The sequence below is a fragment of the Camelus ferus genome, chromosome 23, assembly GCF_009834535.1.
Source record: "Camelus ferus isolate YT-003-E chromosome 23, BCGSAC_Cfer_1.0, whole genome shotgun sequence".
Taxonomy (NCBI): Eukaryota; Metazoa; Chordata; class Mammalia; order Artiodactyla; family Camelidae; genus Camelus; species Camelus ferus.
Genome location: NC_045718.1, coordinates 22697876 through 22719044, shown reverse-complemented (window position 1 = coordinate 22719044; position 21169 = coordinate 22697876). Strand labels below are relative to the sequence as shown.

Genomic DNA, 21169 nt, shown 5'->3' with positions numbered 1-21169 from the left:
TCTGGTCCGAAAGCAGAGCCAAGAGTCACCTTACCTTGCTCCCCTACTGATCCGTGGCACTTTCCCAAAGGAGAGACGGACCAGACTCAGTCCTTGAGTAGCAGTGAGTTAGTCAGAGTACACACGCTGACATTTACCGACCCCAAGAATGTGAAGGGCACTTTCCAAAGAGACAAATGACCTCCTCTTTGACTCACGAGCCTGGCCCGGGAAGCCTGTTAACTTCGCCTGCACTGCCAGTCAGCAGTCTGGGGCAAGTCAAAGGCTCTTACGTCCTGATCTTCTCACCTGCTAAAAAGGGACAGAAATAATGCCTTCTTGGAACTTTGAGACTGAAAAGACGGAGGACTGGGGTCCACGACATGGGTGAAAACACAATGTGAGTGACACCTTTTAGCGTTTAGAGGTGTGAGTAACGCAGAAGAGAGGATGGGGCATGTCAGAAATGCAAATGCTCTCGGAAAGCAAAGTGTAAAAATGCTGCCGCCCAGCAAGGGGGACATCCTCTTGAATAAAATATTCCTGGGTCTGGTGAGTGTCCACCTTGTCTGTGTACAACTGAGCAATTCTTCTGCCTCTTCCTAATTAGGTCGACCCTCCCTGTTCACTGCCATGTTACTTATCTTCGTGCTTCCCAGAGAGGCCAGGGAGAGGGCCCTTTCCCAACTGTTCGGTGCTGGGGTGTTCACTGCGGTAGATGAGCCACAGTTTTTTCAAAACCTGTGAAGCCACTGAATGAAACCACATACGACAGAACTCAACATTTTTTTGAGATGGGAAACCAGCACAGAGCACTCTCTGGAAAGCCTGCTGTCCAGTTCCCACCCACCGCGTGGAAGCCAGCTTTCTGACTTCTAGAAATGCTGATACCACCAAGGGCATGCTCGCGGCTGCCTGGGTGCCCCCCTGCACTGCCGCAGGGCTCCATCATCCCCACCCCTTCTGCAGTGTGCCTGGGGAGCTGCTATTTTCTGACACATATAATCACGCTGCAGAGTCCTCCTCTGCGCCTTGTCAGACAGTGCTAGTCACCACACTACTCCCACGGAATCGGGAAAGTGTTCCAAAAACGCTGCCGTTGGAACTACACAGACTGCCTTGCAGTTTTCATGACAGCACTTGGATTCCAAGAAGCAGACTGAAGAATGTGTGGGAGAAAAACGCATCTCAAGGTTGAGGTATAAATAAATATTCCAAGTTTGCACATCTCAGTAGTTAAGAAAGGAACCCACTGATTTGGCTGAGTGTATTCTCTGGCCTGAAATACCCTCTGAGGATCCATCCGGGCAAGATGCAGAGCCCTGGATCTCTTGCATTTTATACCAAGGGGGAAAAGACAGACACGATGCGCTCAAAAACCACTGTGAAGTGACCAGAGAGCAAGTGCTAAGTGATGGGGACCTGAAGAAACGCCAAGGCGGTGGAAAGAACAGATGGGCAAAGCCAAGGAGGAAGCCTTGAAAATTCCTTCCAAAAAGAGATGCCTTTGGAAACGCAATTGGACAATGGATGGGGAGGTGTTACCCCATTACAAAAAAAAAGTCCACTTGAAGCAGTCATTTGCTAATGTTTGGTTTTGCAAGGGTTCGAAGTCACAAAACTTCTCTGAAAATCTGACTGAAGCTATTAATTCTCCCCAATAACCTACCTTCTCCCCAACCCCTGAAAAACCATGAAAAATTTTGTGAAATCTCAAGGGCTCACGAGCCACCTAAAGTCGGTTTCAGAACCAGAGTTAGGATTCCCTGACATAAAAGATTAGGAAGTTATCACAAAAACGCCTTTATTAGCTCTACACTATACAAAAAAGCAAAGATTATGTATAGAGATCTTTCTGGTCAGGTGCCAGCAGTAAAGCTAATATGAAACCAAGGTCTGTTTTCAGCTTCTAGGCAACATCTCAGGGAGAAAAAAAAGCAGCTGGGTTCTTGTGAGCTTGGGAAGAATTCTAGTGGGATTTCATCAAAATAATAAATCTCCCAAAGGCCAGACTTCCTTCAGCCCAGCCAGTCACCGAATCCAGAGCCACAAACAATGAAGACCAGGAAGAAAAATCTAACTTGTCAGGACTGGCGATCAGTTATGGAATCCCTACGACCCATCCCAGTGGCTCTCAAGACATGGTCTGTGGACTGCTGGGGTCCCGGAGACCCTTCCAGGGAGTCAGCAAGGTCAAAACTATTTTCAGAACACTGCTACAGTCTTTACTGTCCGACACCTGCGCTCCAGCAGGTGCGTAAGATGCCTGGAGGGTAAAACTGGCGGTGCCTGGGTACAAATCGAAGCCGTGGCACCAAACTGTCCAAGCGATCACTACATTCGTCACTTCCATGCACTCACAGCAAGGGGTGGTGGGGGGGGGGGAGGCAGCTCCGCTCAAGAATGTTCCAAACAAGGCAGTAACAAATATTCACTTCATGAACTCTCAACTCTTCGGTATGTATATTTTTGACATCCCAGGATGACATGGGAAGAACGCAGAACCATCTCTGCTCCTACTGAAGGACGATGGCCGTCTCAGGGGAAAGCACTTAGCCACCCCTGGGGCTGTAAGCCGAACGAGCCACTGTTTTCCTGGAATAGCACTTTTACTTGAAAGAACAACTTTATTAGACAAGCTGGTTATTCAGACTTGAAAATTCAGCAGATATGTTACGAAAATGAATGAAGCGAGCCCATCACATCAAGGAAGATCTTTGGCAGTATTTGTTGCCAATGATAAAATTTGGGCTTCTGAGCAAAAATTGGAATTTTGGAATGCATATATCTGCTGTTCTGAGCTCAACAGTCTCCCATCTGATGACAGGGGTGGTGGCAGTAACAACTGTGGTTTTTTTGAGGTGGTTTGATGAAATACATAAAGTTTTAGGAGGTCTATATGATTTAGTGAACCAGTGTTTTCCAAATGACCAGTGTATGATGTTTTAAAAATTATGAATGGCTAACAGAGTCATTCAAAGTTCGAGGCAGACTAAGGGATTTTAACGTAACAGATACATAAAGTTCACAGATATGGCTTCAGATCGCACATTACAACTAACTTTTAAGGCAGAAATCACTTACTGAGTTCTAGTGTTGAAGAACATCCACAATTAACTGAAAAGGCTATTAAAATCCTCCTCCCTTTCCAATTATATATCTGAAGCCAGATTTTCTTCACACACTTCAGCCTAAACTACATTAATATCCCAGACTGAACTCAGAAGCATATTTGAGAATTCTTTTGTCTTCTGGAAATCCAGACATCTAAGAAATTTGCAAAACTGTAAAACACCACTATTCTCCCTAACTCTTTTGTTTTGGAAAACAGTCCTCATTTAAAAAAAAAAAAAAGTTACATGTTAAGGAATGGTTGTTGTCATTTTAAAATACTTTATAATATTCTTTTTTATAAATTTCAAATATGATTAATTTTGATACATACCATAAACCATGTGAAGAAAAGCTCTTTGGAGTTCTCAACTGTTAAGGGTAGAAAGGGGTCCTAAGACCAAAAAATTTGAAAATTGATCTCTCTTAATAATTCTATCAGCTCTATGAAGACATTATTATTCTCATTTCTCAAATGACAATACTGAGGATCCTAGAGGCGAACTATCTAACCCAACGCGATCCTTCAGCAAGTAGGTAGCAGAATCAGAATTCACCCCTCAAGGTACCTATTCTGTCTTCGTCACACAAAACTGTCCTTCCTGGAGTACTGTGCCAATTATCGAGGAGAATATACTAGATGAAACAAAAATAATCTATGTGTCTGGATAAGATAACAGGCCTTCTTCACCCTGGTCTGCATGACGTCCCACCTCCAATGGTGTCCCGGGACTGCTCCTTGGCCTCAAAGATGCAATGGGGAGGACCCAGGATCATTTCTGAAAACGAGATTTGGGGAGGTAGCACCCCCACAAAAAGGGTCTCTCGATCAACTATGACAGAGGAATCAATGTCACTTGAAGGAGACAGGGATAAAGTAAGGGCTGATTTTGTATTCAGTCTGTGCAAAGAAGGTCCCTCTATCTCATTCAGTGTGGTAAACGCAGGTGTTCCTCAGACGGACATGGGGACAGTCTACGTGGGACTGCGTCCTCTGGGAACTGGGTGGTACAACACCCAGGCTCCCGCAGACACCAGATGAGCTTGGCGGGGTTGGGAGGCAGGCTGTACTGTGTATGTGCTTACCGAGTCATCTACCAGCAGAACGTGAATAAGGGTCTCCCGAGCCGCATCGCCTTCAGAGGAGAAAAGGAGAGACGCTAAGCCAGTTACTGACAGTGATGGTGTAAGAACCGACTCTGATCTACTTTGGTAACAGCAATTCTCGATGAGGTGTGGTAGGGATGGGATGGGGAGCTCCGTTAAAGTGATCCGGACACGAGCTTCACTTCTTCCCACAGCTTTTCATAGGGAGAGATGTAAATATTCCATAAGTCTAACAGTGGAAACCCAAACCAAAATTTGCTGAGGTGGTCCCTGCGTTGTGTGCGTACATGCCTGAGAGAGAGGAGGGGAGAGCCTGTGCGGGTCTGATGACCACTGACTGATACGTAGCCTGGGAGAGACATCCTACGGAGGATCCAGTTCCACTGTTGGAACAGACAGGGCTTTCAGAATAAACTCTGTTCCTGCAGAAGACACAGCTCTGCATCTTTCACTGGCAATGTAACCTGATCTGAATCATCCAGGAGGTCTGGGGAAAGGCTGAAAAAACCAGGAAAAGAAAACTGCCCTCCAAAAAAGATGAATCAAGGTCATCTGGAGGAATGAAGTCAAATAACTGAAAAGTAAGGGAACGAAAGGGAAGTTAATGGTACATCACTGATAACCTCTCAGTGTGGTTCTCCACATTGGCTGCATGTGCTCGTCTGGGCCTGGGGTTGGGCTCAGCAAGTCTCATTGGGTTGGTCTGTGTTGGGATTTTTAGGAAACTACCTGGGAGATCTCATGTGCTTCCAGAATGAGGAACCACCGGCCTAGGTCTAGGGGGTGAGTGTTTGAGTGCAGGACTTGCTGAAGAGCACTGAAGCCTTCCTCTCCGCAGTGAGGACTGTTTACAGTGCAACTCTTCCTAAGAACGAACGGCAAGCACAGGATGGAGTAGACTAGTTAGCTACCTTGATGATGGATGTTTACGTAAAAATAAAGTGGCAGACACGGTATGTTCTAACTACAATAAAAAAAATTATTCTAGAAGTCAGGTACGGATTTTTAAAAGGCAAGCCTCAGCTTTCTTTCTGCCTCCTCCTGATTCCCACTTCACCATGTAAGATGAATATGATGAGTTACTTTTCTTGCCTCCTTATCTCAACCCTTTTTTTTTCCCCTGATGCTTGAGGTGCTCTGTGATCTTGGGCAAATTATTAATCCTTTCCAAACCTATTTCCTCCACTGTAAAGTACAGTTTCTGCCTCATAGGTTTGTTACAGAAATTAAATGAGAAGATGTAAGTGCAGCGTATTGCTACTACACTTTTAATTAGCCTTCATCCTTTTTTTGGTAAGTGATGTCAACTCCTGAAATATCCTCAGTATAATCTCACTCAGGCTCATATTTAGAGGATTTATGTTTCTAAAGCCTTTGTTTTACCGGCAAATATCTACCCTCCTGTGAAAGGAAGGGCTCTTTGAACTTAAGAAATGGCTCCATCCACAAAGGGAGGAAAGACATGTTACAGGAAAAAGCAAGTATCTGATTATTAGTGACGGAAACAGAACTAGAAGACACACTCCTGTCATTTTCTACTGGAGGAGACACACGCAGTGATTAATTTTCTTGCTTTTAAAATTCGGAAGCCGTGAAGATCAACAAGTTAGGGTTGTAATTAACAACTCCTGCTAGTTAATACGTTGCCGCAGGTGCTGCTGGTTGAGATAAAAAGGATTTGATCCTGTAAGCTCCCTCCTTTCTGCTCCTGAAATGAATGCTTTGTGGGTTTTCCCCATGAAAGAGAGTGATACTGGCGTGGAGGGGGTTTGCAATAACAATTACTTTTAACTAACGGTGACAGAAGGAGTGACAAGTCTGCTCCGCTGAACAGAGGCAGCCCCGGCCAAATGAAAAAGAGAAAAGGAAAAAAGCCCCAGCAGCGCAATATAACTTCACCGTGGGCTGAAATAAGACAATCGGAAACAAAGTTGGCCTCCCACCCAGAGAGAGTGGTTACACTGGCAAATTTTTGTTTGAGAGAAAGACTGGAGGAATTGTGGCCGAACCCTATTATAACCCTGGTCAGGGGACAAGGACAATACGGAGGGTATGGGTTTTTGTGTCACAGTGAAAGATGCTCCACATAGCACTTTAATCCACAATGTAACCGTGAAACGGGACCACGTGCTGCGCGAGCTTCTTCCCAGAGCAGGGCTGAACCTTCCCCTTGGCACGGGCTTTGTTCTGAGGCTTGTTAAAAGTTAGAGCCCGGGGCCTCCAGGGGTGGCAGGAAATATTTAGGGCAGTAAGGTAGCAACTAATAGGTTTTCCCAAATATTGGAACAGGAGCCGTGATTTGCAAGGAGAAAGCTGGGCTTGGCAGTCCGGACACTGAATGGCTGGCCTGGGGAAACGGAGTGATGGAGGTCAATGGGTACAAAGTTTCAGTTGTAAGAACAAGGTCTGAGGATCTAAGGTACAGCGTGGGGACTATAGTTAATAATACTGTGTTGCAGGCTTAAAAGTTGCTGAGAGTGGAGCTGACACGTTCTCGTCACACAAAAGAAAGTTACTGCTGTGAAGTGATGGGTGCGTTCATTACCTCAATCTCAGTAATCATTCCACAGCGTCTGTGTACATTAATCACCACGTTGTACACTTTAAATACAGCTATATTTGTCCATTACTCCTCCACACAGCTAAAAAAATGCTGTAAACATGACTGTGTGTGTCACTGAGTCATGAAGTCAAGCTCAGTGATGAAAAAAACAATGATGATGATCAAAGAGCAGAAAACTAACGAGATGGCGCCTGAGCTGTTCCCACCTGTTCTTTCAGCTAAACTGATCTTATGACTGACAGGCTCCCCTTCCCGTGCACTCTTTTCTTAGAATAACTTAATCCTTCTTTACCTAGAGGTCCTGACCCTCAAGAAAGTGGGCAGACCCTCCTAAATTCCTCCATAACAAGAGGAAGTTCTTATTAAGATGAAGAGAAATGTAATACCCTGTGAAACGCCCTGATTGTTATTGTCTTTTCTGTTCCGTCCGGTTTTTCTATAAAACCTCAAGACCCCAGCCCCAAGACGGGCTCACAGTCTTTAAGGCACGAGCCCACTGCGACAACCTTTGCAGGCAAAGCAGCAAAACTGCTCTTTTCTTTGCTCCCCAAACTCTGAGTTTGAATTCGCTTTTCAGGGTGCAGAGGCCAATTTCTCGGTAACAGCAGTGATTTGGGACTTGTTTTACTGCAGGCTCTGGTCGAGATGAAATTTACCCCTGCCTTAGAAAAAACTTCATGAGGTTTATGGATGGAGGAGAGAAGTAAGCAGCCTACAGGACAGCGAACATTAAATTACTTTTTTTAGCCACTGGACAACACCTACAACCAAACCTCACCCCACAGACCCTGGGAAATCCCTGGCAGTTGAAGCCTGCGGAGGAGCAGGTGCATGCGCTTTCAAACTGAACATTTCCCTCCGAAACAATTTTACATCTTCACTTTGGTCAGAATGACACCCTTGCAATTTGTCTCTGACTTCTCTGAAGCCTACTGATTGGGAAGTCCAAAGGAAAGAAACAAGGAGCACGTTTTTAACTCCGTTCTCTCATAAAGGAACTGAGAAAAAGTAACACCACCGTTACTTCCAACGTACAACAGACGACAGATGTTACCGCCGGTGCTTTGTAATGAACACCAATCATATTAGATTCCCCGGTGACTGCTGTTGCCCCAACTTCCACAGCACCCAGGTGATTAAACAGCAAGGAAAAGGATGGAACCAAAGTCATATAAATTCAACGATCTGAAAACTCAGAATGTTCCTAACAATATTCCTCATGTCAACATTCAGGCAACAAACCACGTAAAGACATCTTTATAATCTAATGGCATGAGTTCTAGAACACAGTCAGGCCTCTGCAGCCAAACATGAGTATTATTAACTCCTTGCCCAAGAAACATGTGACCCTGTTCTAAATCTTAGAAGAAAATGCACCTTAATTGGTTACAGAAGAATTTTAAGAGATGACACTCTCTCATCCTCTTGGTTTTATTTTCCTGTAGACAAATAATCAAAAATCAAAGTGCCAATTTACTTTAGGTGAGTTATCCCAACTTCGGACTTGATAACTCAAACTTATCAGATATCACTTGAACAGATTCTTCCAATATTTATTGATTTCGTTCCTATTTCTAAACAAAGAACGTTTTTATACTATAAAACCTTGAACTTGAGGCAGGAAAGAAGTATGTTAATCTACCTTAGCCAAGTCTTATCTATTCAAAAAGGATTATTTTCTCTGTGCAAAGTTCTGCGCTAGGCTCGGGGAATATATTTTTTTGTAAAACAAAACAAAACAAACCCCAAAAACAAGCTATCTGGGGAAATAAGCCCTACCTTCATATGGGCAATAAACATAAATCTCAGGCAAAATGATTCAGCATCCAAATGGCCAGATGACACTGAATTGAGAGCAAGAAGCTACTCCTCAGACTGAGCTCTTTAAAGACACGGAAGTTAGGGACACTTTTAGAGGATATAGTCTTACCTCTGAATCCCCAGGATTGGTAGGATGCTCAATAAATGTAAATAATAAACTCTTGTAAAATAAAGTAGTAGCTAAATAAAACAAAGAGATCTGTGGGCTGAACTACTTAAGAGGAAGCTTCATAAAAAGAGATGCAATTTGAGCTGGATGTCTCTGGAGGATGAACAGACTTAGGGGAGAAGGCCTTCTCTGGGAAGGAGGCAGAGGGTACAGAAGGCGATCACGGGTGGACACAGGGAAGGATGAAGAATGACAAGCACCTTTGTGGGGGGCTGGAAAGACCACTCAGGTTGTGTTTAGGGTTTAAGAGAACAAGTAGCAAGGGTAACGCTCAGCGGGGTGGGAAGGGGACTGAACATGGAGAATCTGAGCAGTCAAGATCCTGTCCTGATGAAAACGGGTTGATGAAGGGCTCTGCGGGTATTCATAAGGATGCATTTCCAAAACTGAGTAGCGTTATTTATAGGAAAAGGTGACAAGGCCTGTCCAAAGAGCCGCTGGTAAAACAAGTTGCAGGAGTGAGACTATTCATTTAATAAGTATTCACTGAGGTAATGGAGTGCTGGGTCTCAGGCTAAGGGCTGGAGCTACGGAGTCGAGTAAGACCTGGTTCCTGCACTCAAGGAGCACGTACGACAAGGGAATTATGCACGAGGTGCTGTGGGTGCAAAGACACTCGCACATGTGTGCATGCGTGCATGCATGTACTGGGACTGCTGGAGTGAAGCTAACACCGCAGGGAAAGCAACCCAAACACCACTCCTGCTGCCCAGCCCTGACCCTGCAGTGGGTCCCCACCAGGGCCATTCTCCTACGAGCCACAGAAAGGTGGGGGCGGGCCATTTTCCCCCCTTCTCTGCACATGGGAAATGTTTAGTAGCTAGGTGTCTTGGAAGGCCTGAATATGAGCTGAAATCAATTAAATACTGAGTGAAATAAGCAGATTTTCAAAATCTCTACTCTTTGTGAGCCTGAAAGCTTTTAAGATTTTTTTTTTAAAAAGTGATATTTAGAAATATTTACTCATGTGCACGAACAGACTAAATTTTATTAACTTTCAAAAAATGTCTACCCAAAGTGCTGCTACTTTTTTTCTTTTTAACAGACTTTATTCTTTTAGAGCAGTTTCAGGTTCACAGCAGAAGTGAGCAGAAAATGCAGAGAGTTCACACATGGCCCTCCCCACCCACACATATATTCTCCCCTACCCTCAACATCCCTCGTCAACGTGGCATATTTGGTATAATCGAACCAACACTGGCAAAGTGCTGCTGTTTTAACACAACGTAGGGATGTTACCATGTCCTTGACCTAAGTATTATCTGATCAAAGTTCTTCCTGAGTTTAGTGTAAGTCATGGACGAGGGTGTGTGACTAAATTTCTCAATCAACAGTTTTCTTTATGTCACACGTGGATTATCAGTTTCTCAAAGAAATAAAAGAAAAAGAAAATGCTCAACCCAAAACCTTACTGCCTTCAACAAAAAAATCTGCTGAAATGACAAAGTTCAAGGTACTACGGTGTCAACTAAAAACTGTCGCTTGCCATCTGCCTCTGCAAGGTTGAAGTCATGAGCCACTGTACTCGTTGACCTTCAACACACCCTGAAAGGTGTTCAGGGTGGAGATGGGGAATGAGGCACTCTGTGCTCTGGGAAAAACTGGCCTTCAGGTAGTTGCATACTTTCAGAGGATTTTATCAGCCCAGCTTCTTGTACCTTTTCATTATCTAGAAAAGCACTAAGATCACTAATAGAGACTTCTGCCCCTCGTGACTAGCAACAACCTTCTAACAAAACGTGTGCTTGATTGCACGTGTCCCCCTTCACCGAAATCACACGTACACTGACTTCCCCCCACCCCCGCCTCTTCGAAGCAGTTCCTCAGAGTATCTGAGATGCTGTCTCCCAGGCTACAGTCCTCATCTTGCCACTAATAAAACTTAACGTGCAGCTCTCATGTTGTGCTTTTTTTTTACCCCAGCCAACAGTGGGTAAAACAAAGATGAATAAAACCTACTAGAATATAAGCCCCGTGGAGGGTGGGATTTTTGTTCCTTTTCTGCACAGCGGTTTCCCTAGGGACTCAGAACCCGGCAAGCGCTCCATCAATTTAATATCTGCTGAATACGTTAAAAACAGAATCCCTGCTCTCAGGGAGGCTACCATCTGCTCATAATTAAATACCTCTTAACTACTGAGGTTTGAAGAACACGTGAAGCTTTCGCTGTGAATAGCAATTGTCACTTGGCTACTGACTTGTGTAACTGACAGGTAAAAGATTTCTCAGGTGGCACATGGGTAAGGGTTTCCTGTACAAACATCACCAGGTGAGAAAAATCAACAAAATACGAGGCCAGGACCCACCTGCCCTGACGAGTCTTTCCTGGTGCTCACAGACTGAAAAGATCCTGTCTGAGATCTTTTCATTTCGTCGCAGATGGCGACATAGCTCTCTTCAAGTGCCAGGACACAAAATCCTTGAGATTTTTCATTTGGCTTGGATAAAAAACAGTGTCTTGTTGGTCAGCCAGATTTCCTCTCCACCTCCCTCCCCTAGGCTGCGACCATGACTCCCGGCCCTGGTGTGAAATTCGCTTCTCAGGGAGTCGGCCTTATTTTTTCTCTCCTCCGCGGTGACTCCAGATCCCCTGGGCACTGACCCACCGTGTGCATCACAGCGCACTTGCTGATACACACTGGCATCTCACCGATCACAGCAAGCATCCAGCCTGCCTTCGAGGGACTATCCACTTGCCAAAGATAAGCACTTGCCGATTCTCAGAGCTACTCCTCCTTTAAAAAGCTAACCCAATCCATTTTAGTAATCTACATGCAATATTTCCACTCGGTCATCTGAAACCTTCCACTTTGTCACCAGATTTTACATTAATAAATTGGCACGAGGACTTCCAGGCTATCTTTACATTTCTGATTGAAGAAAAATCTGAGACACACAGCTGGATGCTCAGCAAATGCATGAACTAGAAAGATAAGTTGTTTCCTGAATGCTCAAGACTTTGGGGTATTATTTTTCTGCTGCATTGCATCTCTCTGTCCTTCAGAGAAGTCTTGAAGAGATCTGATTTCCTTCTGTTCTATTGTGTTGGTGTGAACGCCTTTGCAATTGAAAAGGAGGCCTCCGAGGGTGGTAGGAACAGAGTCAGCAGAAGTTACACAGAGTGAGGTGTGTGGCTTTGTGACTGGTTAGAGCGCCCGTGCTAATGAGGCCAAGGTCACGGGTTCAGCCCCTGAAAAGGCAGTTACTTCAGTCAATTCCCTGCTGGAGGACTGCACCCCTAAACTACCAGAGATGTGCTAGAAGTCCAGAGATGTGAGGGTCGGGGATGCCAGTGGGAAAGCGATGGTGATGGAAAGAGGCTGAGAATGCAAATCAAATCCCTCGAGAGGGGACAGAGCCCTCTGGTCCCAGAACTAGCCGCTCTCCGGGGGAAGAAGAATGCTCCAGAAGCCACCTAGCCACTAGGCTGACCAGTTTCTTTTCAAACTGTCCTTGCACTGATCAGATAAAAGTATACCTTGAAGGGAAAAATATGATTACTTCACTCTACATCAGACATCCAAAAAACAGGGGGTGTGTGTGTGTGCACGGTGCAATGACTTTAGCTACTGATGGCTCCAATTATATCAGGGGTATTTATAATTAATCACTGCCTCCTTGGGAAACAGAAATAAAGTGGCATAAAATTATAATTATTTGTGTTTTCTTTATATTGACAAGAATAAGAAAGGGGATGTCAACCTCTGGCCAAAGAAGTAAGTCTCAAACACCAAAATCAAGAAGAAACTTTCTCTGCAATTCTCTATCTCACTCCATCACAGACGACTTCTCTGTCCCGGGTTCTCACCCATTCTGAGTTCTCCTGAAGACCAGCTGCTGCTGAACCACAGCCGTGAGCCCTCAACCTTCCTGAAGAAATTTAAGACATTTCTAAGCAGTTTTTAAAGAATCTTTGAACAGATAGTGTACGATCTGCTTGTCCTACAGGAATACTATCCAGGGACCCCCTAAATTGTATTTGTAAACCACCCCTATTTAACTTTGTACAGAGTTCTGAAGAATGGGCATGTCTGAGAAAAAAAAAAGGTGTGTGTGTGGGGGGGGTCATACTCTCATGCTGCCCTACCAGAGGGAACAGAAACGAACTCTTTAAATGTAGCTGTAAAGACCAAGGTGGAAAATGCATCTTAGTCCAAACATATTTAAAAATATTTCGAACGCACAAAAGGACCCAAGCCTTGTATTCTTTTTACATTTCACCATGTTATATAAACATCTCTGAACCCATAGCAACATAAGATATAGATCCCAGACAGCTGAATCAATTCATTTGTTGAACTTTCAGAAACAATGCATTAATCTGTTAAATTATCTATTGGGGGAGGGGATAGTAAAAGAAAACAGGTGATAAAAATCACATTCTCTCGAGGAGGACTCAGAGAATTAAGCCCCATGTCCAGGTGTGAACCACACCAGTGATTCAGGTCAAAAGGGGCAGGGAAGGAAAACTACACTCAGAAAAGAAGTGGTTCCCTCCATGAAGGGCACAGAGGCTGGCCCTTAGAAGGCACTCAATAAATACCTGACCCCAAAAATGCGAAACTCAACAAAATGACTTGACCTGTCCAATACTCAGTTTCTTCCTACTTAAATGGGCTGAGGTCCTCTCTACACAAGCCAAAAATCAAGATCAAAAAATAAGAATGTATCTGGAAACGCTCTGTGAGCTGCAGAGAGCACCATGACTTTAAGGAATGTCATTTTATATGGGCCCTTCAAATTTTTTTTGATTGCGAGGATTTTGTGCAATTGCTCCTGGGAGGGAAAGCTGTTAGATGGTGGTTTTCACTCCCCAGGGTTTGAATTTCACTTCAGGATATCCTGCTGCTTTTCTTCCTCTTTCATCTCAAATCCGTTGCAGCTTGGTCACTGAGCCCCAATCAGCTCTAAAAGAAATTATGCTTCCCAGATATGAAAAATGTGTGCGTTCAGGCACTTGGCACATCGGAAGTCTTACAGAACTGCTCGATGCCACAGCGGAAAGAATCACACTAAAACCAAAGGGCAGAGGAGCCACGGTATCTTTGCTAGGTGGAATATTCTGTTTTCCTCCATTTCTCTTTTCAAACATTTGTTTAATCCCAGGGTGAAAGAATGTTAAAGTTATCTAAACACTTCAAAGCTAGAAAAGGCACTTTAAAAAAAAAAAAAAAAGCTTTACCTGTGTAGGTTCACCAACATCGTTTCTATCAGGTTTTGAAACATACTGAAAACTGATCCCAGATACCCATGATGCTGGGGTCCCCAAGATTGAGAACTGCTGCTTTTAACTCTGGGTCAACATGCTCATCTGAATGATGACTCCACTGGCCAACAAGTTCCATTATTTCCTTCCCACTCCTCCCCCACCCGACCCCACCACCATAAAAAAGGTCCCTGAAATCAGAATATTTTACCACACTTTTTAACATTTAGCCAACGGAGCTCTTCAAAAACAAGTATGTACCAGGGAGACACCAGGCCAAATCTGACAGCTCCCTAAGAGTTAGGGCGGTGCTGAGCACTTGACCTTCACTATCTCAGGACGAGCTCAGCAAGGGGGTGTTAATGTGCACACTTTACAGATAAAGGAACCTGGGAGTTCGGAGAGGTTAATAATTTGGCTCGAGACAAACCATCGGGAAAGGAGGAAGCCAGAATTCAAACCAAGTCATTCTGGCACCAAAGTCCCTCCTCTGCAGTCCCTAAAAGAATGAAAAGGTTGAAGTATTGAAATGTTGAAAGTGGCAACACAGTATCTCATTATCAAATATAAGGATGGCTGAACTTCATGTTCTTTAATGTAATTTTTTAAAGGAAATCTATTGTGTGTATATTTTCATCTTCCTACTCATTTCCTCAAAAATCCATGTAAAAAGATGGAGAGAATCCTTTATTAAAGCTTGTGTCCAATTTTCCACTCAGAAAGCAAGATAATTTGAGTTCTCTGAAGCCATTTCTCTCCTTAGAGCCTCTCCACTTCTCAGAGAATATTCTTGGAATACGCAGAGTCACAGCAGCCCTGCTGACATCACCCTCTTCCGAGAGCAGCCCTGGCAGTCAGGCCAGGCCAGAGCTGTTTCAGAGAAACTTACGCCCAGCATCAAGAGTCAGGGCTCTTAAACTGACTAAGATCAACTCAAGATTACCTCCGACTGGTAACACACTAGGAAAGTGACGAACACTGCTACAGAAAAAGTCTGGAGGACATTACATCTTCACAACTGCTGAAACAGAACGTCTCAATCACAGTGTTCTGCTCATGCAAACATTGTAATATTTAAATCAACCACACCGAGTGAGCCAGACAGAATATAAATTCCCTGAAACCAAGTTCCAACAGCCCTCTTCCAAGGAGGCCAAGTGAGCCTTCCTACTTTGCCCCCATACCCTGAACAAACTAACAAAAAAGACAACATTCCTGCTCTTAAGTGACCCATGAGCCAAGAGAACAAAAGATCAATAAAAGATCTGCCCACCTGAGGAACTGCACACACAATGAATATTCAGATGGAACACAGGGTTACAGACTTTGCCCTTTCTGAGACAATACCAAGTGTTGAGATACGTCAAATACCAAGTGAGATACAATTTAAAAAAAAAAAAGTGCCACAAAAAGTTGGCCAATGGCCAAGGGAGGGGTGTGTGTGTGCTGTGTGTACATGAAATACATCTGAGAGGTCTCAAAGACAGCTCCCAACTAGAAGACATTTATATTCTTAGGAGCTGCCTTCTAGCAGCTGAGGCAAGATATATATCTCCCCAAGTGTCACCCACCGAACTGAGAAAATGTGATACAAATATAAAACTCCCAGAAACAAATCTTTGTCTGAATTGCTCTGGCAGTATGCATCCCACGCTGCTGTGATCTAAGACTTCCCGTTATTTTTCAAATTACAGAATACACTTATTCCTGAAAAAAACCACTTATTTTACTTCAAAATAAGGCAAACCTTGATACAATGTGACAGGGAAAATCTCTAGTGGCTCATTTATCTTTAAGCAGTATTATTTAAACTTCTGTCACAAGAAACAATAAGGAGTAGTTTTCTTTTTATGAGGGGGAGGGGAAGTTGTAGGTTTTGCTGTATGCTGCAGCATTTGAGAATTCTGCTCCTACCCGCTGGGGAAACCATGAGAACCTACATGTGTTCCTCTAGTACAGTCAGACACATTAATCTCCCCTTGGTCATATACAAACAGTTGACAGAGGAGATGTTGCTAAATCTGTGATCTTACCACTACTTCTAAACTAATTGGTCTTAACAGAAATCATAGAGTACAAAGGTATTTCTAATTTCACAGGTATCATAGTGTTATTATTTCTTGTGTATTATTTTAGTTGATTTCCAATGAGTCCTTGGGGAGAGAGAAGAAACTGTAGTGTAGATACATATCTATGCACAATAGAAGCACTTTGCTGTATACCTGAAACTAACAACATCGTAAATCAACTATACTTCAATAAAAAACAAACAAACAAAAGAAGTTCACCTAAGCCAAACAGGGAAAAGTAGAGGGAGGTCCCATCTCAATATAGGGGGCAGCCCTGGTGAGGGGTCTAAGGCAACAGTTAGTGACACTAATCAGTGTCATTTAGAAACAGCAAAAACAAAGGCAAACTTCGCCACTAAGGCAGGGCGCTGTGTGAAGTTGCATCTGATGGTATATTCTTGTTCTGTGCTAATGTCGGGAAGGCGGAGGCAGTAGTAATGCGGTTAGGAGGATCATAGCGAAAGAGAAGCATCTCTCAGCTCTGCTTCTCCACTCCGAATCCAGATGGATTTGATCTTTAATTCACTGGAGAAGTGGGCTGATAACTATTACCTGAGTACCTACTATGTGCCTGGTACCGCAGTCTTCTCCCACGCAAGGAACGCCAGCAATCACCAGGATCCCTGATGGAGGGAGGTCCCTTCAGTGCTGGGTGACCTTGCTTTGCTCCCGCCACTCCAGACACCCACACTGCTTCAGACTCTGAGCCACAGCAAGGCTCAGAAGATCAAGGGACCAGACACAGCAGCCTTTTTAACTTTGGGAAAACCCAATGCTCACTTCACTCAAACGTCGCAAAGTGGTGCCATGACCCTTTAGCTCTTGGCTCACCAATTCAAAGAGCCACATCACATACAGCCCTTAAGCTGCCCACGGCATGATTCTGTGTCTAGTTTCTTTCCAGGTCCCCCCAAGCGGAAGGCAGCTCTGGCAGGGAGTCTGGGCAAGATTACTATAGTATTTAGCTTTTGTCTCTTCTTTTGCTCTGTCTTATCGTGGAATAAGACGAACACATCTCGGAGATTGAGTCCTTCAGCGTATGTTGGGCTTGAGACTCATACTCAAAAGGTACCTGCAGTACCTCAGGTGGGCTTAATCTAGCCCAGGTATCTCCATTTCAATGATGAAGAAACTGAGGTTCAAAGAAAGTAAAGCAGAGTCCTGGAAGGCCGTGTACAACTTAACTCCAATGCCATACTTCCTGCCTCAGTAATTTTACTGAGCACTTAACAAGGCAAGAAATGGGCATAACTTAAGGCACCAGATTTCATTTTCTAACTACAGGTATGAATATATATTCACAGTCACACTTTCTCTCTGTGCATTAGTTTCCTCGCCTGTAAAATGGAAAGAGGGTTGTATCGATGATTTCAAATGTGCCTTTCAGGTCTGAAGCTGTCATAAGGCTTGAAGATTTAATTATGCGTTGATGTATGCAATACAAATGCATATATACGAACACAGACATCTATACATGATATGCTACAATTAAATACCAGTTGCAACCATACGTTTTGCCTCATCCCCCAGCAACCGTATTTTTCCAATTCCAAATCAGGGCTAGATACGTCCCACCTGGGCAGCCCCTCAGAATCCCTCTGGCTTCTCTCCAAATACCAAGTGCAGACAGTAAGAAGAAAGTGGAGGAGCCACGTACTTTACATGAAATATTAGGTGTCATTAAGTTCCCTGGAGGAAACGGCAAGTCTGCGGCAGAGCCAGGCTGTGGGGCACAGAACACACCGCAGGAAGCACAAGTTAAAGGTGACCGGCTCTGACTGCGCGAACCTGGGGCCCCGCTGGCAACGCACCTCGTGGGCAGCGCCCGTGCTGGGAGCGAGCCTGGCTCCGAGCCCGCGTTTGAGGGCAGAACCCCACCCTCACTGGTTTGCACATCGCACATCCTGCTGGGGCAACTCGGAAAACGTGCGGGCGATGGGCGTGCAGCGGGAACTTGGCTCGTCTTTCCTAACGCACGTGGCATAGCCAGGCCTGGGGTTCAAAGGCGCCGCCTGCCCCGCCACCCCACCCCACCCCCAGCTCCAGGCGCTAGGACCCCGCGCGCCGCGCGCACTTCCTCCCGCCGCGGTCCGCTCGCCCGCCCGCCCCCGCGGCGCCCCCGGCTCCCGCCCGCCGCCCTACCTGGCGAAGCAGAACTCGCAGTGGTTGCCCCGCTCATTGACCGTGAGCACGTAGGCGTAGGCCGGGCAGGAGAAGAGCAAGTCCCCCACCTGGAAGGGCTGCAGGGCCTGCAGCCCCCGGCCCTTGCCCGGGCTGCAGAAGCGCTCCAGAGCGCCGTCGCCCTCGGCCCTCATGCTGGCGGCGGGGCTGGCGCAGAGCGGGCCGGGCTGGCGGAGCCCGGAGCGCCGGCTCCCCGCGAGCTGTTATTGGAGAAGCGTCACCCAGAGCCGCGGGGGGCGGGGTGGGGAGCCGCCCGGCGGACGCGGAGGCGGCGGCGGCCACCGCTCCCCGGAAGGGACGGCGGCCCCGCCTGGCCCTCGCGCGCCCCCGGGAGGCGGGGTAAGACCCGGCGGCCCCGCCCCGCGCGCGGGACCCTGCGCGGCTGCCCCGCACGCGCCCGGGGCCGCTTCCGGTGTGGCCGCCGCCGGGAGCTGCAGCCCAGGCGGCTCCTGGAAGGAGGGCGGGAGGCGTCTGCGCCTCCGCGGGTGTCTCCACGGAGAGCGCGGGACGCTGCCCGCTTTCCGGTGGGCGGGATGGGGTTGCCCAGGGGGCCAGGTATCCGACGCCTCCCCCAGGCCGGGCGGTAGGATGGCCCGCCCGCCCTTAGTTAATCGAAGCAGGGGGCCAAGATGTTTCTCAGCCTTGTCTTCCTATGCTCTTGTCAAGGAGTCTTCCGGGAACACCGAAGAGAAACCGCTGTAGGAAAGTTTGATGTGCTGCCGGTTAAAGGGTGCGTCCCCAGGGTTAAAGGTTTTTAACCCCTGGGAGGCTTTAAACCTTCTAGGGAGTGTTTCAAGTATTCATTGCGAACCTACTCTCCCCCCTGCTCCTTCAGTGGAAGTTAATTACGTGGACGGAAAAGGAAATGCTCGCTGAGAGCCTCTGCATACAGGGAGCGACGGTGCGAAGGAGGCTGCGGAGGAGGCGGGAGGTAACCTTGCCGTCCAGGATCTTAAGACTTGTTGGAGTCAACGCTGGGCTGTAGCCAGAACACACGGCTAGAATTTACGGTGGTTCTAATCGGTTTGACCACTCTGTCATCTTAGAAAAGTCAATTAGGTTATGAGTCACATGGACGATTTAAACATGTAAAGCTCATAGAACAGTGCTTAGCACATAAGTCCTATACACTTACATGCAACTGGAGTTTTTCGTATGAGAAAGGATAACCTGATCCACATAGGACTATGTAAAGGCTGAAATTGATGTGCACTCATTAAGGGCTGAAAGTGTGGAGAGAGAACTGAGCAGAAAACACTAATACTTAAAACTCAAGTTTGATCTCAAAATATGTTGCATGTGTAAGCTCAGGACTAGTTCAGCAAGGGAAATGTGAATGTGATTTGGAGTATGTCATGAGATTAGTAGAATTTTTGACACTTCAATAAAATTCCTAAAATGAATAAGCCTCTCTAGACTTCCAGTAAAGAAAAATACATCGTGGATACTCTCATTTTAAGAAGCATTCACTGAGCTCCCACTATGGCCAGTCACTGGGATAGAAAGATGGACAAACTAGGCCTGGGTCTTTGCATTCGCACATTCACAATGCAATAATAATTACCATTAGTTATTGAATATTATGGGCCAGGCATTGTGCTAAGATCCATAAACACATTATCCCATTTAATCTGTAATTCCAACTGCCCAATGAGTTAGGGAGTTATGGCTCCCATTTCCAAAACTAGGGAAACTAAGATTCAGAAAGAATCATTTCCAGGGCTACACCACTGAATTGCAGAATTTGGTTTCAGCCTCCCACCAGTCTGAATTTGAGGCCTGTGCTCTTAGCCCAAACATCCTTCTGCAAATATAGACAGCTCTCTGAGATAAGTGTTATTATGGTGGCTTGTACAAAGTGTTCTGCGGGAACACAGGCGGTAAGTGAGAAACAGCCTGGGGAATGAGAATTTGGTCAAGGCAGGTGACACGTTCCAGTAACATTTGAGTGGAGCCTAAAAGATGAAAGGGACTTTGCAAGTGCAGGAAGGGGAAATAGTTTTCTGGGCTGCGAGAATTACATGAAAGAAATAGCAGTGTGTAGTTGCAGCTGCGTAAGGAGTTCTGAGCGGAGCATGAGTCCTCAGGGAGAGGGCAGGAGGTGAGGTAGGAGCAGTGGAAGGGCATCGTCTCAAGAGGTGAGTTTTGTCCCAGAGGTGGTGTGGGAGTTGCTGGAGGTGTGTAAGCAGAGGGGAGCCACGATCATTCCCCTGTTTTAGACAGTTCTGCTGGCAGCTTTGCAGATAGACTGGAAGGGGAGAGGACTAGGCATAGGACCACCAGTGAAGGGAGCACAATTTGCAGTCTTTTAAATAAGAGTTGAGGAAAGCTGGAATCAGGGTATTGGCATTAGGGAAAAAGGTAAACATGTCGAGGGCAGTTCCAGTTTCTTGCTTGGCATATGGCTTCTCCACGTGTGGAGATATACGGCAGGCGGGTAACAGGGCTGGCTTTCTGGCTTTAGGCTGGTCAATCTTGTAGGCTTAAGACAGAAACCATAAATATCCTAGAATTTGGGGAATTGAAGAGGCATTTTCTTGCTAATGAGGGAAGTGAGGACCTATGAAGCTAAATAACTTCCCGAATAAGCCAGTGACAGAGCTAGTGTGAGAGTCCATGACATAAGTCATTCAACTTTTAAATACTTATTCCATCACTATGTTCCAACAACAGTGATAAAGGCTGGTGATATAACAGTAACACACACACCAAAAAGAAAGAAAGAGAAAAAAGAAACCTGACTTATCCCGTCCTCACAGAGCCTTGTACAGTCTGGCAGAGGAAGCTGACGTTAATCAGATAATCACGTAAATAAACACAAACTGTCAACAGTCTCAAGTGCTAGGGCAGTGCTTAGTGCTTAAGGGATATGACCTGGTCTGGCAATGCTTTTCAGAGAGAGTCATGCCTGAACGAAGATCCAAAGGATCAGTAGAACTTAAGAGAAGGGGGAGGCGGGGACG

At 45.7% G+C, this 21169-nt stretch overlaps 1 protein-coding gene and 1 long non-coding RNA gene across 5 annotated transcripts in view; one reads left to right on the top strand and one right to left on the bottom strand.

Annotated features, from left to right (window-relative positions):
* SMYD2 (SET and MYND domain containing 2) overlaps positions 1-18882 on the bottom strand; it is a 51923-nt gene extending 33041 nt beyond the window's left edge. The window contains exon 1 of one of the 3 annotated variants that reach the window (XM_032466468.1): positions 18168-18882. In XM_032466468.1, the coding sequence (XP_032322359.1) occupies positions 18168-18340 (173 nt within the window). In that variant the 5' untranslated portion in view covers positions 18341-18882. The remainder of the gene's footprint in view (positions 1-18167) is intronic. The other 2 variants (XM_032466467.1, XM_032466469.1) reach the window with 2 other exon arrangements.
* On the top strand, positions 18623-19609 carry LOC116659237. 2 transcript variants are annotated; one of them, XR_004314475.1, is made up of 3 exons: positions 18623-18761; positions 18873-18936; positions 19042-19609. It is a non-coding gene; the product is annotated as an uncharacterized LOC116659237 (long non-coding RNA). The 2 variants fall into 2 exon arrangements; XR_004314474.1 differs by lacking the exon at positions 18623-18761 and having other exon boundaries at positions 18809-18936.
* The last annotated feature ends 1560 nt before the right edge of the window (positions 19610-21169 follow it).